This window comes from Vespa velutina, chromosome 17 (assembly GCF_912470025.1).
Source record: "Vespa velutina chromosome 17, iVesVel2.1, whole genome shotgun sequence".
NCBI classification, from domain to species: Eukaryota; Metazoa; Arthropoda; class Insecta; order Hymenoptera; family Vespidae; genus Vespa; species Vespa velutina.
In genome coordinates, this window is record NC_062204.1 from 422,552 (window position 1) to 440,813 (window position 18,262).

Below are 18,262 nucleotides of genomic sequence, written 5' to 3' on the forward strand. Positions count from 1 at the left end.
TTCTTATGTACGTCGAACGGTGCAGCCGTTCGAGTCCCATGCGTCTTATTATTCTTCTAGGATCGCACGCTCTGATCTATACTATTAAAAAACGCGAGTCAATGCACCGGTACAAGGAGAGCATGCAATGCAAAAGAACGAAAATGTAAGGATAGATCTTCTAACTCTATTACATCCTTCTAGCCGACTAGCTGACCAATTTCAACGAATACGATCGATACCAAACCCGGCCAACCGTTTCAAGTGAAATGATCGAGACAGATAAACGTTTTTGTCATCGTTCAACTAACCGAATGATCATCCTTTTTAGGACCAATTTTTTTTCTTTTTATTTTTCTTTTCATAATAAATATTTCCGCAAAATTCTTGAAATTCGATCATTCGATCATTCGAAAACTATCAATTCGATATTATTTTACTTAATATTCGATATATCGATGATTAACCATCATGAAAAAATATAAATAACCTTAGGAAGTGTAAATACATTTTTGTTTTTGTTCAATTTATTAATGGATAGGATATATATATATGTATGTGTGTGTATGTATGTGTGTGTGTATATATGTATGTATGAATATATATATATATATATATATATATATATACATGATGTTTTAAATAGTATTTAATCTATGATTATGCCGAAGAAAAATATTATTTTGTTGAATATTAAACATTCGTCAACTTTTTTCACGATTATTTCATATGAATACGTTCAACATTTTTTGCTTTTTGAATTAATTACGTAGAGTGCTTGAACGTCGTTGATACTTCGCGTTTACGGTAGGCGGCGCTGACAGTGGATTATATGAGAGTTCGCCTTACAATGAGGCGTCGTGCTCTGTCTCTTTCCAATATCATCTAGGGTTCTTTGTAGTATACGTTGATACGAAATTCTTAAAGTTAATTACTAACAACGATCACATAAACGTTGAACAATGAATAAATTCAACGATAAGCGTTGATCGATATCAAATGAATTGTAAATTCTAGAAAATTTTCGTTCTTTCAGGTTGTTTCTCCGTTCATGATTTGACAGTTCACAGAGGACGTTAAACAGGGCATATTTCATCTTAGTATTAGTAAGTTTTGGTTTGACAGTACGCGCGTATTTCGCGGTCATTGACGAATTCGTCCGAATGTAACCGATGATCGACGAAGGTTGCAAGTTTCGTGTGTGTTAAATATTCGTTGGTGTTCGGTTGAGGCACCTCGGCTGGGCAAAATCACGTAAAATGGAAACAGAATTTCGTTGTGAGGTTGAGGTTGATCGTTGAAAAGTGTGAACATGGGAAGGTCCAAGTTTCCGGGGAAGCCGCCGAAAACGGTGACCAGGAAACGGATAAAAGTTCTCGGTCAGCCCGAGACTGTCCAAAACGATTCGGTAACCGTCGCCGAGAACATCTACTACGGACTTTCCCTGTTCAACGAAACATTTGGTGACAACGAGAAGGTAAATTTACAGTTTGAACTTGTTCATGATATATTGTGAACCTCATATTATCGTTACCGATCATAAAATTTATCGTATTTGACACTTACCATCGCGTTCGCATCGTGAGCGTCCTATGAAACGCATACGGCGTTTATTTGATCGTCGGAAAAATGCCAAGATTCGACTGTGTAATGAAGGTTAATGTTTTAGAAAGGAGTTACGGCCTCGAAATGGTAGAGTGTTTGTCGCGTTCACTGATATATTGCTATGGTAGAAAGTGTCAATGACTCTGTAAAAGATTCTTCATCCATACAGGTCACAAATTGTGTTGCACCTTTAAAGTAACTCCCAAAATTTTATCTATGTTATGTTATAATTTCAAAATAATCTTTCTTTTTATATAATATATTTACTCAATGTCAAAATATATAATTTATCATAATGTAGTATTTTGTTGTATGTACAGTCGATGACTTTGTTAATTTCTTGTACGACTGAATATTATATTTTACTTTTTCGTTGAAAGTATAATTGTTTTTGCAGGAACATCCGCCATTCCATGGTTTTAGCACTAAAGAGGCTAATCTTTCTGTGTCTTACATAAAAACACAGCAACATGGTACCGAAACTACAAATAATAAAGCTCCTTCCGTTAAGGTTAAAAATCATGTTTTACAATCTAGCTCTAATAAAGATATTACGAATGTCAAAAATTCTTCCATGGATATGGAAAATAATATAGAAAAATTGTACGATACTAATTCTGAATCAAATGAAAATGTTAAAAAAGATCTAACTACGTCGGATTGTAAAAGGAGTTCAAAAATTAATAGACCCAAAACCAGAAGAAATTGTAATAATATCAAATTTTCCAATTTTATGAAAACTCCAGTATTGAAGTCAGTGAATGCTATTCTAGATCAACACCAACGTACTAGACAACTGCGCAATAGTACTGCTAAGAGATTGTTACAAAGAGCAAAATCTAATAGCAGCAATGTACGTAATACTATAGTACAGTCCGGTGATAAATCCAATACTGTAAGAAAATTTATATTACCTATACGCAGTGCACATTCGTCAAGAGTTATAAAACCTAATAAACGATTCATAGAAGAATTAGAAGATATTTCTGGTACAGAGCATAATGAAAATGATATTAATGTACATGTTAAAAAAGCTAGATTTGCTGTAAACAAATTGAACAATCAAGAATCAAAGTCAAAAGAGGAAACTGTTAATTTATTACATACAAAATTAAAAGTTGAGGAGATAAAAAATAAGAGTAAAAGAATAGTTCAGCGTACAACTTCAAATAACCAAATTACAAGTCAACCAGCGAAAAATTCTACAAAGTTCTCAGATTCAAGGCAAGATATACAAGTATCTAAACCCATAGTAAAAGAAGCGAAGAAAAACAATAACACATCCTCTAAGATAAAACTAACAAATAACTTATCTAATGAATCGGATGTTAAGCAAGATAGCTCAGAGAATACAAGTGGAACTGTACAGAGCCCTAAGTCAACCATTTCCAGAAACAATAAACAGACATCTGTTCCTACAAAAGTTCTTCCTGATATCAATGTTCCAAATTATGAGTCTTCCAGAGTTCAAACAAGATCAGGAACTCAGTGTGAAGTATTCCACGATACAAATAGTCCAAATAATGCACAAGATAATACAAAATTAACAGAAAATAATAGTACAGAAGAACAATGTTGTCTAAACAAAGATGACAAAACAGTCGAGAGTAATTCAGATAACTTTGATACAGAAAGTACTTTATCTGAAAGTGGAAGTGATCACAGTAATCACACAGAAGATGAACAATCTGAATGGTCGGGAATAAAATTGAATGGAGGAAAAGTTATTTTAAGAAAAGCAAGATTAAAATTGGATAATAAATGTGTGGGTGGAACAGAAGGACCATTTTCTGTAACAAGTACTAATACTAATTCCAGTGGAAGCACAAACCTAGGTATTTAAAGATTATTATCACATTATTAATAAGGTATATATATACACTTTTATGTATTGTCTGTTTTTTTATCTACAGGGTTGACAGGAACTATAAAATGTGGTGTTTGTGGTGCAGTACGCTTTTATAGATTTGTCAAACAAGCACGGAAATTTGGAATACACAGTTGTGAATCTTGTCGTAAATTTATTAGTAAAATGATTAAACGACAAGCTTGTGCTAAATCGACAAATAGTCCTCTTCCTTTTCTCCAGTGTCACAAAGGCGATGGATTATGTCTTGTACCACCTGTTGTTAGAAGTCATCAATGGAATCTCATGCGCTGTGTTTATAAAGCTAGATGTCCAGCTTGTTGGTTAAAAATGTGTCTCAAGTGTTATAATATACCTGCTACGTTGAGATCTGGTTTGAATTCCATGTTACCACCTATGATGCGAGATCCCTTAAGTACATCACCATTATTAGGTCAAGATGAAAGTGATTGTCAAGGTCAAAAATCGCCACCATCCAAAATAAGCTGGCCAGCGGAAGATAGTCTGGAAAAGAACTTATTCAAGTCTGCGATGAGTTGGAAGAATATCGAATTAGGCCAAAAAACCGCTTATCAGGGTACAGGTGGTTTTCTTTATACAAAACTTGAGAAATGTAAGGATATGAATTTTTCAATGTTTCAAATAATTACGTTCTTTAAATCTATATTATGAAACTTCAAATTCAATTATAAACTTATTAATTGCAGTTGATGCTGTAATGAGTACATCGCCAAATAAAAAAAGAAGAAAGCATAATCGAATTAAAGTACGGAAGAAAATCAAAAACCCTATACTTCCTTCGCCACAGATAAATCACCGTCCACAACCTCTTAGGCAGAAACTCGAATTGAAAGGACCAAGAGTAAAGCATGTTTGTCGAAGTGCAAGCGTGGCTCTTGGACAACCAATAGCAACTTTTCCTTCTTTGGATAGTAAAGAGGAATCTGAAACTAATAGCCATAATCCAAAGGCAGTTACGAAACAAACTAATGTGGTTGATAAGAAAAATGATAATTCAAAAGAAAAAGAAACCTGCAAGGATAGCGATGAGAATAATCATAATACAAATGTTAATACTGTGCAACAATCCTATTCGAAAAAGGGAAAATCACAGCAAAATATGCCCATGTCTAATCTTTCAATGGTAAATAGATTCTTAAATCTACTATTTAAAAAGCTTTGAATATAATAAAATCCATGTATTAAAATAAAATATTTTAATTCACAGATTTCAAAAACTAATCTTGACACATCACACACAGTATCTATAGACTTCTGGGAGCAATATGATCCTACAGAAGTTGGGGCAAAAGGCTTTGCTCTCATTGGTTCAGAATTATTTCACGTTCCTGCTATTTGTTTCCTTTGCGGGAGTGCTGGGAAAGAAGCGGTATGTATGAAAAATTCAAGCGATATGTGCTATTTAATATGTAATATATTGCAATGTTTTTTATGTATTAATTTTTTCCAGCTGATTTACTGTCAATGTTGTTGCGAACCATACCATGCTTTTTGTTTGGAACCCAGTGAATGGAATATTTGTTCACAACCAAATTGGTGCTGTCCAAGGTGTACGATATGTCAATCCTGCCATTTAAGATTTGGTCCAAAATTATCTTGTATTCGCTGTCGTCAGTCATTTCATCACACATGTCTTTTAAAATCTGGTATCAGTTCTAGACTTTATAGTCCAGATAGACCTTATGTGTGTCAAAGTTGCATCAAGTGTAAAAGTTGTGGTAGCGAGGGTGTAAACGTTCACGTAGGCAATTTACCTTTATGTTCTATGTGCTTTAAATTGAGACAACAAGGAAACTATTGCCCATTATGTCAAAAATGTTACAATGAAAATGATTTTGATACTAAAGTAAGTATTATAAAAAACAATTTATCGTGCGTTGTTCGCTAGTTCATTAAATTATACATAATTACAAATATATTTCCAGATGATGGAGTGTAGTGAATGTTCTTGCTGGGTTCATGCTCGTTGCGAAGGTCTCTCGGATGAAAAATATCAGATTCTTAGTTATCTTCCAGATTCCATCGAATTTACCTGTCAACAATGTTCTGACAATCCAAATTCTGTTTGGAGAAATGCTGTTGAAGCAGAACTTAAAGCTGGACTCATCGGTGTAATTAAATCGTTGAGTAAGAATCGAAAAGCTTGTGCCGCGTTGAAGTGGAGTCCTAAAAAAGAATGTTTCTGTAAGTCAATTTCAACTGCAAAGAAAATAGATCTTCCCGAAGAGAAAACTGAAGTAAATGGTATAAACAGTAAAGAGATTACCACGTCGGATGAATCTGATGATTTAACTGGAAACGGAGAACATAATTCGGTCTCCAGTTTGAAATCTGATTTATCAAACAAATCTGAATTGGAGGAACAATCAACGGAAGGATCAACGAGAAAAGGCTTACGTCGTCTTCGACAAAAGTTTCACTTGAAAGAATGTACTGTGAGGGTAAAAAATTGTATCCCTAAAGATACACTGGAGGTTGATAAAAAAGATGCGATTCGTAATCAGGAATCCACTAACGAGAAATTAGGTGAAGTTTCAGACTGTCATTGTGCGGAACAACAAATTATTATGAGACCATCGCCCACGCTAATGACTGTTAAACAAAAAGTTAATAATAACGAATATAAATCATTGATCCAATTTCATGCAGATATGGAGCACGTAATTAATCGTACTGATATTAAAGATTTGATGGATGCATATCACGAAACTTTACAAGAAGTATTTCCATGGTTTGTACCGAAATATTCTAAAACTGACCATAAGACTGGTGGTGCACCCACTTCAACTATAAATACCGATGAAAATAATGATTCGTCGATACCAAAGTCTGACGATTCTATTGTTGACACGAACAAAGAAGAAATAATAAAAGGTTCCAAAGGTGTCGCAGCAAAACCATTGAATTTATATAACGCTAATCAAGAAGATAGCAGGTCATGCTGTTTGTGTAAAGGATTAAGTGATGGTCAAGAAACGAAGGAAGGTAGACTTCTATATTGTGGCCAAAATGAATGGGTCCATGCAAATTGTGCATTATGGTCGAACGAAGTATTTGAAGAAATTGATGGTTCCCTGCAGAACGTTCACAGTGCTATTTCAAGAGGACGTTTGATTCGTTGCAGTGAATGTGGTAAAAAAGGAGCGAGCATAGGATGCTGTGCAAAAAATTGTAACAACACTTTCCATTATCCCTGTGCAAGAAACATTGGTCTTGCTTTTAATGATGACAAAACAGTATTTTGCTTTTTGCATTTAAACAACTCGACGCATAAACCGCTACATAATGAAGCTGATTTTAGTTTGAAGAGGCCAGTATATGTGGAACTTGATCGTAAGAAGAAAAAGTATGTTGAACCAAATAAAGTCAAAGTGATGATCGGCTCATTAATAATTGATTGCTTAGGTACGATAGTACCAGAATTTTCTGATACAGTTGAAAAAATAATACCTTGCGATTATAAGTGTTCACGGCTATACTGGTCCACTGTAAATCCATTTAAAATTGTAAGATATTATATTAGAACGTACGTGCAAGTATTTGTGCCAGAAGTATCGGCTGATTTAGAAAATAACATTACCATTGATCATTCCAAAGAGCAAAGGAAGGAAGATCTGTCAACAGATAAACATAAAGTTGAATATTTAATTGTAAAACAAACTTTGGATGCATTATTGGATACTGTATGTAGTAAAGAAGTTGATGAAAATTTAGCTGAGCAAAATAATACAGATTTGTTACCTCCTGAATTGGAAGAAGCTATTTTTGAGGATTTACCCCATGATTTATTGGATGGAATTTCCATGCAAGATATTTTTCCAAAAATGACAATTGAGGACTTTTTAACTATGGATCTGAAAAATGACGGTACTTTCACGAACGATTTATTTAAAGATGATATGTTATCTTCCGAAGTAGCGGAATCATCTAAGCCAGTAGAAAGTAAAATCTCAAAAATGGATCCCTCCTTATTAGAATTAGGAACACATAACGATCTGTGGGTACATTTAGAAACAAAGACTTCTGTTCAAGATTTTATGGATGATTTATTCAATTCTAAAAGTCAAAAGCGTGGTGGTAGAGAATTAAAACGCTCCAAATCAGAAGTAATATCAAATAATTCACTAATAGTAGGAGGCCCAAGACATCATCAGAGATCTTGCAGTCTTACTTGGAGTTGCAAGTTGGATAATACTTATGGTCCTAGTATAAAAAGAAGAAAATTACCTAGAAACACAGCAGGAAAATCTACTGAAACAAGTGTAATGGTACTTGATGCTCAAAATGAACATACGTCTATGATTCATGAATTACGAATTCCTGAGAGTATAATGGTTACTGTTGGTAGAGCTAATACTCCTAATATTATATCTGATTCAGTACGTGAAATAAAATATTGTATTGAGGATTCAAATGGCATTAATCGTCACGTATTGCCTTCAAGAGACGATGGTAAAGAACATAAAAGACTCTTTTGGCACACAAGACAACAGCCTCGTATATTACAAGTGGATGGTTCTGCTGATCCAAGTAGCGCTAGCGAATGTAGTTCTCCTGAATATAATATAGAGGAAAAAACATCTTTGGAAAGATCTGAACACTTATCCATTCCTCAATTAGATGGTATTAACGATGAATCTTCATGTGATGATAACGAATGGATCTTATCTAAGGAAAAAGATTTAAATTTATTTATACACCCTTCAAATGTACAGCATTCACGAAGGATTTTCGGTCTTCTCAGGTCACATTTATCCCAGAATGATACGCGAAAAGAAAATGACAAAGATAATTTCTCTCATATTTCAAAATCGATGCAGCATAAATCGAATTTTTTCAAAGGGAAAGATCTCAAATTAAATTTACAAATTCCACAATTAGATGGAGCAGATGACGTTTCTAGCGACGACGAATGTACATCTCCTAAACATGCCGAGAATGAAATAACTAATGTTATTCCACATTATGATCCTCCTATCGATCACACTGAAAAACCTGTAACTTGTGAAAGATGTCGTTGCACATATAGAACACAAGATAGTTATAATAGACATCTAATTAACTGTGATATTATGATTACAAGCGATAGTGATTCTGAAATTATGGATAATAAGTTAGCATCTCCAGATTCTAGATTTTCTCCAAATATTGGATCAGTATCTCCACAATTTATAACTCTTTCTCCATCAGAAGGACATACACTTTCATCGGAATATACTGAAATACAAGCTACATCGCCTATAGAAGCCTCTGTACCATCGCCCCATCCAGGAATACAAATAGAACCAATTGCTCAAGCAATTATTACACCACAATTACACACTCGTGCTACCGTGGAAACTGTTCATCAAACAGTATTAACGTCTAATGATATGATTGTGCAGACTCAATACACTAGAACGACAGCGACATTACCAAATGCCACAGTATTACCTCAAGAAAGTACTGTTCAGATAACAGAAATAACAGATCCTCCATCGATCTCCAATGATTCTTGTATTACACAAACTTTGGTAAATATGCCAATAAGTTCTCCAGATAGTACAAGTTCTCAAAGTGTTCCAAGTCCACAAGTATCGCCAACATTTTCATCTACTGGTGTACAAACTGCAACAAATGACGCATCATTAACAAATATTCAAATATCAAGAGTAACAAAATCAAAATCACCTCGTGCTGCTAGACCTCGTGCAAAAAACATCAAATCGCATGTTATGAAGAATTCCATGCAGTCGCATAGCGGGCCTACTAGACTTCAGCCAATGCAAACTAGTACTCCTGTAATTCAATTACAACAGGCTCAAAGGCCTAATGGCCCAACAGTAATCTTGCAACAAGTTCCTTCGCCAAGCATTATGTCTGCATATGTTGAAACTTTACAACAGCAGTCTGGACAAAATTTGCAGTATATAACTGCTATCAGTGGTCAACATGAAACAGGATTCAAACCACAATTTATAACAACTAATCAGTTAGTTCCAGGTACATACATACAAACGCCATCTGATAATTTACTAGCGTTACAAAATGGAGGAATATCAATATTACCAAGTGTACAAATTGCACAGACCCAACCAACAGTTTTGGGAACTATTATACAACAGCAACCAAGTGCAATACAATGTGGTGTAATATCATCGGAACAGTTGTTATTGAGTTCTACTCCGACATTAGAAATGTTTACAGATTCAACAGGAAGTATGTTTGTTTCTAATCAGCCCATGTATTATGGTTTAGAAACAATAGTGAGCAATACTGTAATGTCTTCGAGTCAATTCATGACTGGAGCAGTACCGCAAGTCTTAGCGAGCAGTTATCAAACAACAACGCAAGTTTTTCAGGCTTCTAAGCTTATGGAACCTATTGTAGATGTTCAATCTGTTTCTGGAGTACCAACTGTAACAGCAGTTGAAGCAGTACAGAGCATACCGGGTGTACCTAATGTAACAGGCTTACCTACTGTGCCGAGTGTACCTACAGTACCTGCTGTACCCAGCATACCTAGTGTATCTAGTGTACCTAGTGTACCTAGTATACCCACTGTACCCAGTGTACTGAGTGCACCTACTGCACCTAGCGTAGCTACTGTACCTAATATACCTAGTGTACCAAATGTACCAAATGTACAAGCCATGGCAAATGTACCAAGCGTATCGGCGGTAACTGGTGTACCTGGTGGTTATGTCGTGGTCAGTCAACATACACCAGTAGTAGACACGGTCGTAACGCCACAGATCAATATTCCCACTACTATCGAACAAAATTTTGCTTCGATCGCATGTAATTCTATATCACCGTCACCCTGTAGGACAGTAGTAGAAGCACTTGCAGATCAAGTGCAGATACCAGATGTATGTTCATCCGAAACTTCTATTACGATTACACCAAGAATAACATCACCTCCTAAACCCTTACAACAGACAATGCCAACTATTCCAAGAGTTGCAGTACGTCCAAGTCCAGCTTCACATCCTGGCATACAATTGAATTGTGGATCATGGAAGATTACTGAACAAAAAGAAACAACTTCTTTCGACACAGAACAAATTATTAGTAACAGTGTTAGACCATATTTTGATTCGAAACATGTATCAGAAAATACCAGCATGATAAAGGCTAGCATATCATCTAAAATACTGCCCTTACCTAATCATTGCATAACACAAAGGAATATAATTGTAAATAAGTTGAATCATGATGTAAATAATGTGCATAATAGTTATAGCAGTAATGTATCAAATTCTAACGGTATCAACGTAAGCACGAGTAGTAATCCAGTTGTAACTAGTTGTAATGTCCAAAATAAAATAACAATGTCTATGAGCAATGTACCAACAAGCAGACCCATGAATAGGGTCTTGCCAATGCAGGCTGTTACACCGAAACAAGATCTTATTAAACCTGTAGAAAAAGAAGAAATTGTTATGGAAGAACCAACTAAACCTATTATAAAGTCACCCATTGAGTTAACAAATGCAGAATCTAAGAGACAGATCATTGAAAGCATTGTTCCGATGAAAAAATCTGAAAACGAAGTTAACAATATAACGGAAACACGAAAATTGAATACAGAAACTGTAGAAAAAGTTAAGGACAATCTTAAACTGGAACTCGATAAAGAAAAATTGCATAGCACATCCTTGAAGATCGTATTGCAAAAGCAATTACAAGATGGTTCCTACAAGATTAGGCACAATATGAAAGCAATAACGCAAAATAAAAAATCCCCGCAAGTAACATCAGTGGAGATATTACCGACAAAGCAGGTACCGCAAATAACGTCCTTACAACTTTTACCGATTAAAACGTTTACGTTAAAAACAAATAAGATAGAAGAAAAAGTGAAGAATATAGATAACAAAGTGAATGTATTGAAGAAAAGTCCTCCAGTTGCTGTGAAAAAACCTAGAATAATTACAAAGTCGATGAAACTTCCTCAGAAAGAAACTTCAAATCCACAAGTGCAGAAAAGTTGTTCGAAAGGGCCAAGTCTAATGTATGAAATCAAATCTCAGGATGGGTTTACGCATACTGCATCTTCGATGTCCGAAGTGTGGGATATGGTTTTCCAAGCTGTGCAAAATGCTCGAAAGGCTCATAATTTGCCTCCTTTACCGCATAATCCTCTTTCTGAAAATCTTGGGTTAGAAAATAATGCGACAGTATATCTAGTCGAGCAGTTACCAGGTGTCAATAGATGCACTAAATATAAACCCAAATTTCATAACTTGACACCAACAATATCCAGTGAAACGGATAATGATCTTCTAGCAGCATGTGATAATGGTGCAGCTCGTGCGGAGCCATTTAAGGCTAGAAAAGTGCACGATATGTTTAGTTGGTTGGCATCAAGGCATAGACAGCAACCAAAAATGATTGCCATCTCAGAAGCAGAATCAAGGTAATATTTACAAGTTCGCTCAATTTTATTTATATCAAATTCGCCATAACTCTATATGTATGTATAATTTTTTAAAGATATACACATATAAATATATATTTTATATTTTATAGACGGGTAACGAGCACGAATTTACCGATGGCAATGCGCTTTAGGATACTTAAAGAAACATCAAAAGAATCTGTTGGAGTGTACCATTCACACATACACGGAAGAGGTCTTTTTTGTTTAAGAGACATAGAAGCTGGAGAGATGGTCATTGAGTATGCAGGAGAGGTAAATGAATATAAAGAATCATTTTGTATATAACATTCTATATATATATATATGTATATATATATATATACACGCACACACGAATTTTGTCATATAAATCGTACATATTAAATACATGACATCAAAATAATTCATTTAGGTAATTCGTGCATCCCTGACGGACAAACGAGAAAAATACTATGACAGTAAAAATATCGGATGTTACATGTTCAAAATCGACGATCATCTAGTTGTTGATGCCACGATGAAAGGAAATGCAGCGAGATTCATCAATCACTCATGCGAGGTATATATTTTTATCTCATCTCTATGAATCAAGAAAATCTATATAAACAAGAATGCATAGTTTTATTTAATTAAAAATTGAATTTAACTTGCATGCTTTAAAGTATATAGAATAGAGAGAGGGGGAAGGGGAAGAAAGAGAGTGAGAGAGAAAGAGAGAGAGATACATTTTCAAATTTATGTTACAGCCAAATTGTTATTCAAGAGTGGTAGACATCCTAGGTAAAAAACATATTTTAATCTTTGCACTCCGACGCATCGTTCAAGGAGAAGAGTTAACGTACGACTACAAATTTCCATTTGAGGATATCAAGATACCATGTACCTGTGGTTCTCGCAGGTGTCGCAAATATCTCAACTGAGACTGCGTATAAAAATTTCACAAACAAACATCCATGAAACAGATAGAAAGAGAGAAAGATAAAGATAAAAAGAGAAAGAAAGAGAAATATGTGCTATAATTACGCGCGCTTTGAATATAGGATTCATTTTATTGAAGATTATTCATTTGAACATCAAACTATTTTCAGAGATAGCAGCTTTTTATTACTACAAAAAGAAAGTAGATACGCGCTAAGAGATTGATTAGAAGGCCAGCTACAGAGCGTGAAAAAATGGCGTTTATGACAATGTTACTTTAGACAGCTACGTTTGGTAGTTGATTTAAGGACTATACTTATAGCAATAAATGATTCAACGTGTCCCGCTTTCATACCTAAAGGGTCTTGCGTGTTGGAAAACGCTTGAGACTCTTGAAAGTGTTATATTATTCACGCCTGTGCTTTTCTGCACGATTTAGGCTTTACATTGTCTATTATTGAGGCTTAAGTGTACAAGTTGTCGTACACTTTACACTAAATGTAAGTCTTCTTTATCATCATTTTATCGTTTTACGTGTGTTTTTATTACACAGATTTCTGAATGTGATTATACCGATTATTCAAGTATGTAACATTTTTCGATTTTCCTCTAGAATGAATCGGACCAAGCTAAAAAGATAGTATATCATCGATGTACTGTTTGTAGGAGATGCACCATACATTTTTTAACAGCACGACGTACATGACAATTCGAACTTGTTTCCCGAATCAAGAAAGAGATGCGATTAATATATTCGTGTATTATACAGTAACTACGAGAAGAGGATTGAGGGTAATTTAACAAAGAATTTTAAAACGACTGTTTTTTAGCAGCTGGCAAATAATCGCTACAAATTGAAATTTAAATGCATATTAAAATAGCGTGAGCGACGTTATCTTTTTCTTTTTTTTTTTTTTGCTTTGTTTTTAATTTTGTTAAACTTTTTTTTTCTTTTGTAAATTTCAATTTAGTGTACAGTGTATGATTAACTTTATGACCTCCCGTGTCTGTTGTAGGGCCGGATTTCAAATATTCTCTTGTAAATTATGTAATTGTAGAGTAGATATCATCTTGATGTAAGTAAAAAAAAAAAAGAATCACAAGCCGTTTTAAATGAAATTAGGATCGTAATTATTAAGGAGAGAGAGATACAGAATGGCAAGATAAGACAGTCCCTATCGTGGGATACTGTTTGGAGATGTACCTACTTTGGCAGACATTGATAATTGATACTTTTAAGTCTTTCTAATAGTCGAAGAAAGACACGATGATGGAATCTCGTTTTACGAGCTATATTACAGTTTAAATTGCTTCTTTATCATAAGAAAAAAAAAACTATTATTATACGCGCAATATCATTTCGATGTCTTTTCTGCAGAGTTTGAAATAACGCATCTACATGTGTTGTGCTTCCACCTTTTCAACGATATACATATATATTATAAATCCTATTGGTTTATTTTGTGATATATCGATGAACGCAAAGCTAAGATAAATAAGCAGGTAGAAGCAACTTTATTTTACAGAAGCTTAATAGAAGTATTATGATATTTCTAGAATATTTTATAGTAACTTCTAATAGGAAAGTGATTTTACTCACTCAATCAAAGCTTATCCGAACACACAAAACATACATACATACATACATACATACACACACACACACCTATATATATATATATATATATATATAAATATATATACATACATATAATAATTATGTTCGCAATGTATGTACACGATCACGGTGGTTCTTTAATAAGTATTTCTAGAGTACGTCTAGCAAATGTTTCTGCAATGTTTTCCCATAATGGGAAAAAAAAGAAGGAGAAAAGAAAGAAAGAAGAAGAAAAAGAGAAAAAATGATAAATGTGTAGCGTCCTTCATGGGAACGTATTTCATATTTTACGGACACTCCGTAGAGTCACTTCTTATATCGCGAAACGCAATTTTGCCTTACCTTTAACGTACCTACGCTTTAACCCGGTGATACATTTAGATACGTCCCAATTACTCGGATTCAAGCTTTGAGAATCGCAAATGCATTTTTATAATGCATTCATTGTGCGTAAAAGAAAGTATTTTAGTGTGCGATCAATCAATTTCTGCCGAGGTGTGGTATTCCCTTATATTTGGTGCTCTCATGGACACCGTTAAGTGCACTTTTTCATGAAAAAAATGGCCTAGAGTAAGAGATATAGTAGGATGCAGTGGAAGTGTTTGATAATAAATAATAAGAAATGCGTTATATGATGAATACCGATCGCGAATTATTTAATGAAGTAATATAAAGGATAAATGAAACGGCAGGAGCATTATTACAATCGAACGAATAATGCCAGCCGCGTTAACATTCTAATCGGCCTGGTTTGGTACAAAATGTGTATGCTGAGTTGTAAAAAGTTGATAAAAACAAGGTAAAAATGAGAACTTGTTCTGGTCACGAGAAATTGCCATTTCTTTTTTATTATTTTTTTTTTCTTTTTTTTTTTTTTTCTTTTTATTTTATTTTGTTTTAGATATTCTGAATTTTTTTAATATTGTAATTACCGATAATTAAATAATTATTATTGGGAGATGACGAATATTGTTAATATAATGATAATTAATTTTAATCTGTAAAGAAAAGGTAATACGCCATAAGGAAGGTACATTACTTGAAAATATAATAGCAATGTTAGATATTTTATTGATATTTATTGATTACGCGCTGGAGTGGTTCTAAGGGGGGTGGGGCGGGGAGATTAACGGGAGAGGGTGGGAGGGGAAGGGAAGGGAAGGGAGGAAAGAAAGAAAGAAAGGGGCGAAAAGTAACAATAACGAAAATATGGAAAATAAATTAATGTCGTGAGATTTTCGAAACGGTGCACATGATGGAATAGGAACTAGCATTCAACGGATCAATCATTTTACAGGACAAGGAAGATGCGTTTCTCGTTCGAGTAAAGCCTCATTAATCGTTTCTTAAAAATCGTAAACAAAATTAATATATGCGGTATTTTGAAGTACGAGAGCGCAGAGAGTTTATAAATAAATAAAGCGTACTTCAAAATTCCTCCTTTTGTGCGTCGCTCTACCCACGGTGATCGTTATAAAATGGACTATGTACTGTCTGGTTATATGGCTACGCATAGATATATAGTCATGTACGAAACATGCTGTATTTTCCAATTATTTTTTTATTTACAATATTTCGTAAGATATATATGCTCCGAAAAGGAAATGAAAACAAAGTAGTTTTAACGGTTGTGCGTCTTTGAATATGAAAAAGAAACAACAACAACAAGAAGAAAAAAAAACATCATTTTCCTTTACCCCCCGGTGAATTCGATTTATTTACATACATATCTTTTTTTCATAATACACATACTCTGTAATTTTTTAAACTGCTCCTATGTATTTTCTAATCTGTTAGCAGAGTATAGACGTGCTTCTTTAGTATTACATTTATGCTCTCGTTATTATCATTACTATTAATTAATTACCATTACTTATAATTCTATGGATAAAAAGCATAATACATCACCGAGTCACCGATCCTTAGGCACACAAAATGTCGTTCTATTTTTTTATTGTTTTAATATTTTGTTCTTTTTCCCTATACCTATCCGGGCGGGCGGCAAATTTGAAATATATACTGTTCAAATTGTATCGAAGAAAGATATGCAAAATTGTGATTGTAAATTTATTGCGTTTTATTATTACTCGACGTTGCCGACTTTTGCCCATTTTTGTACTCTTATTTATTTATATTTTATTTCATTTTTTTCTGCTTTCCTTCTTCAAACAAATTCGGGAAACGTCACATCGAGCTCTCTTTTACAAATAGGAGCTTTCTCTCTTCGCATCTTTTCTGTTAAATGTACCTCTAAGGAATATTTAAGAGACTAAGGAATTCAAATCGAAATATAAAACGCTTCTTGTAAAAAAGAAAAAAAAACTATATAATTATTCTAACGTTTAAACGAAATGTAGAAATTTGAACGTCGTACTTGTTTAAGAGAGAGAGAGAGAGAGAGAGAGAGAGAGAGAGAGAGAGAGAGAGAGAGAGAGAGAGAGAGAGTGAGTAAATAGAGAGAACGAGAGAGTGAGTAGATAGAGAGAGAAAGAGAGAGAGAGAGAGAGAGAGAGAACAGAATAATATTAAGGACGAACTGAAGGTGGAACGAAAGGAAAATTGAAAAAAAAATTGTCTGTGATTATCAGTCATAATAATCTTTAGGTCAACATATTTTTTAGAGGATATTTTTTAGAAAATTACAAAATTTATGATATACCCCTATTATTGATACGATATTCGATCGGACATGCTACGCATAACTATTAAAGTGAAAATTGAACTGTAAAAGTTGCTAACTGTTTAATAGAGTTATGGACTAGTTGAGATATCGATGGCTGTTGTAAAATATTCAGTGTTTGGACAAATAATTATTGAAAACTATTTATAGCTACTAATTATCGAGGTATAATGATACTATTATTATATCGCATGTTGTGTAGTAGCATTTTTATCCCTTCGTGCGTTTATCATACATTTATTATTCACGGAGAAATATATTAAGGAATCGCAGAACAAAAAAAAAAAAAAGGAAAGAAAGAACAAAATCGATCACGTCGTATGTAGACTCGCGAAATATCGATATTCGCAAAAAAGGAAAAGAAAAAAATTAAAATAAAAAAAAAAAAAAGAGGAAAAGAAAAAAAAACGAGATACAAATTCGAACGAAGAGAGCCTATGGGAAAGCGAGGCGCACGTGACACATCCTTCATCTGCGTATTATAAATCTCTTTTTTATTATTATTATTATTATGATTATGATTATGATTATGATTATTATGATTATTATTATTATTATTATTATTATTATTATTATTATTATTATTATTATTATTATTATTATTATTATTATTATTATTATTATTATAATTATGATTATTATTATGACTATTATTATTATAAATCCATCTACTCGCCGCAGAAAAGAAAGAAAAAAAAAATGAAATAAAAATAAAACTAAAACCTATGAAATAATCGTAAATAATCTCTACATTTTAACCAGGAACGCTATGCCGCGCAAAATGCGCGCATACGCTCATAGCCGCTTTTGTCACGACACACATACACACCGCGCTCGCACTAGCGCGCGCACGCACACGTCAAAAAAAGAAGAAGAAGAAGAAGAACATACAGACACGTTTTGTAAAAACTAAATGTTTTGTTAGTATTATATCATAAGAAATTAAGGAAATAAAAGCGCAAAACTTGAAATCTCCTACCGTTTTCTATCCGCGTGTATCAAACAACGATAATAATAGTAATAATAATAGTTATAAAGAAGAAAAAGAAAACAGAAAGAAAAAAACCACCCGGTGACGTAAACACAAATAAGTTAGAATACGCGCGCGTGTTGAAAGGAGAGAGAGAGAAAGAGAGAGAGAGAGAGAGAGAGAGAGAGAGTAAAAAGAAG

At 33.8% G+C, this 18,262-nt stretch overlaps 1 protein-coding gene across 2 annotated transcripts; it reads left to right on the plus strand.

Moving 5' to 3' along the window:
- Positions 1-956: 956 nt before the first annotated feature.
- LOC124955061 (histone-lysine N-methyltransferase trithorax) lies at positions 957-17,500 on the plus strand. Of its 2 annotated transcripts, XM_047508932.1 has the most exons (12): positions 1,049-1,456; positions 1,982-3,419; positions 3,498-4,064; positions 4,159-4,595; positions 4,680-4,841; positions 4,923-5,318; positions 5,398-11,873; positions 11,987-12,149; positions 12,289-12,435; positions 12,623-13,294; positions 13,408-13,586; positions 13,811-17,500. In XM_047508932.1, exons 1-10 carry the CDS (start codon positions 1,292-1,294, stop codon positions 12,794-12,796), a joined length of 10,125 nt encoding a protein of 3,374 aa, XP_047364888.1. In that variant the 5' UTR covers positions 1,049-1,291; the 3' UTR covers positions 12,797-13,294; positions 13,408-13,586; positions 13,811-17,500. The 2 variants fall into 2 exon arrangements, with proteins under 2 accessions (XP_047364887.1, XP_047364888.1); XM_047508931.1 differs by having other exon boundaries at positions 957-1,456; positions 13,408-17,500.
- The last annotated feature ends 762 nt before the right edge of the window (positions 17,501-18,262 follow it).

Coding starts and splice junctions, on each gene's coding strand:
- LOC124955061 (XM_047508931.1), top strand. CDS start 1,292: ATGGGAAGGTCCAAGTTTCCGGGGAAGCCGCCGAAAACGGTGACCAGG. Junction 4,065..4,158: donor TTATACAAAACTTGAGAAAT/GTAAGGATATGA, acceptor TATTAATTGCAG/TTGATGCTGTAATGAGTACA. Junction 4,842..4,922: donor GGAGTGCTGGGAAAGAAGCG/GTATGTATGAAA, acceptor AATTTTTTCCAG/CTGATTTACTGTCAATGTTG.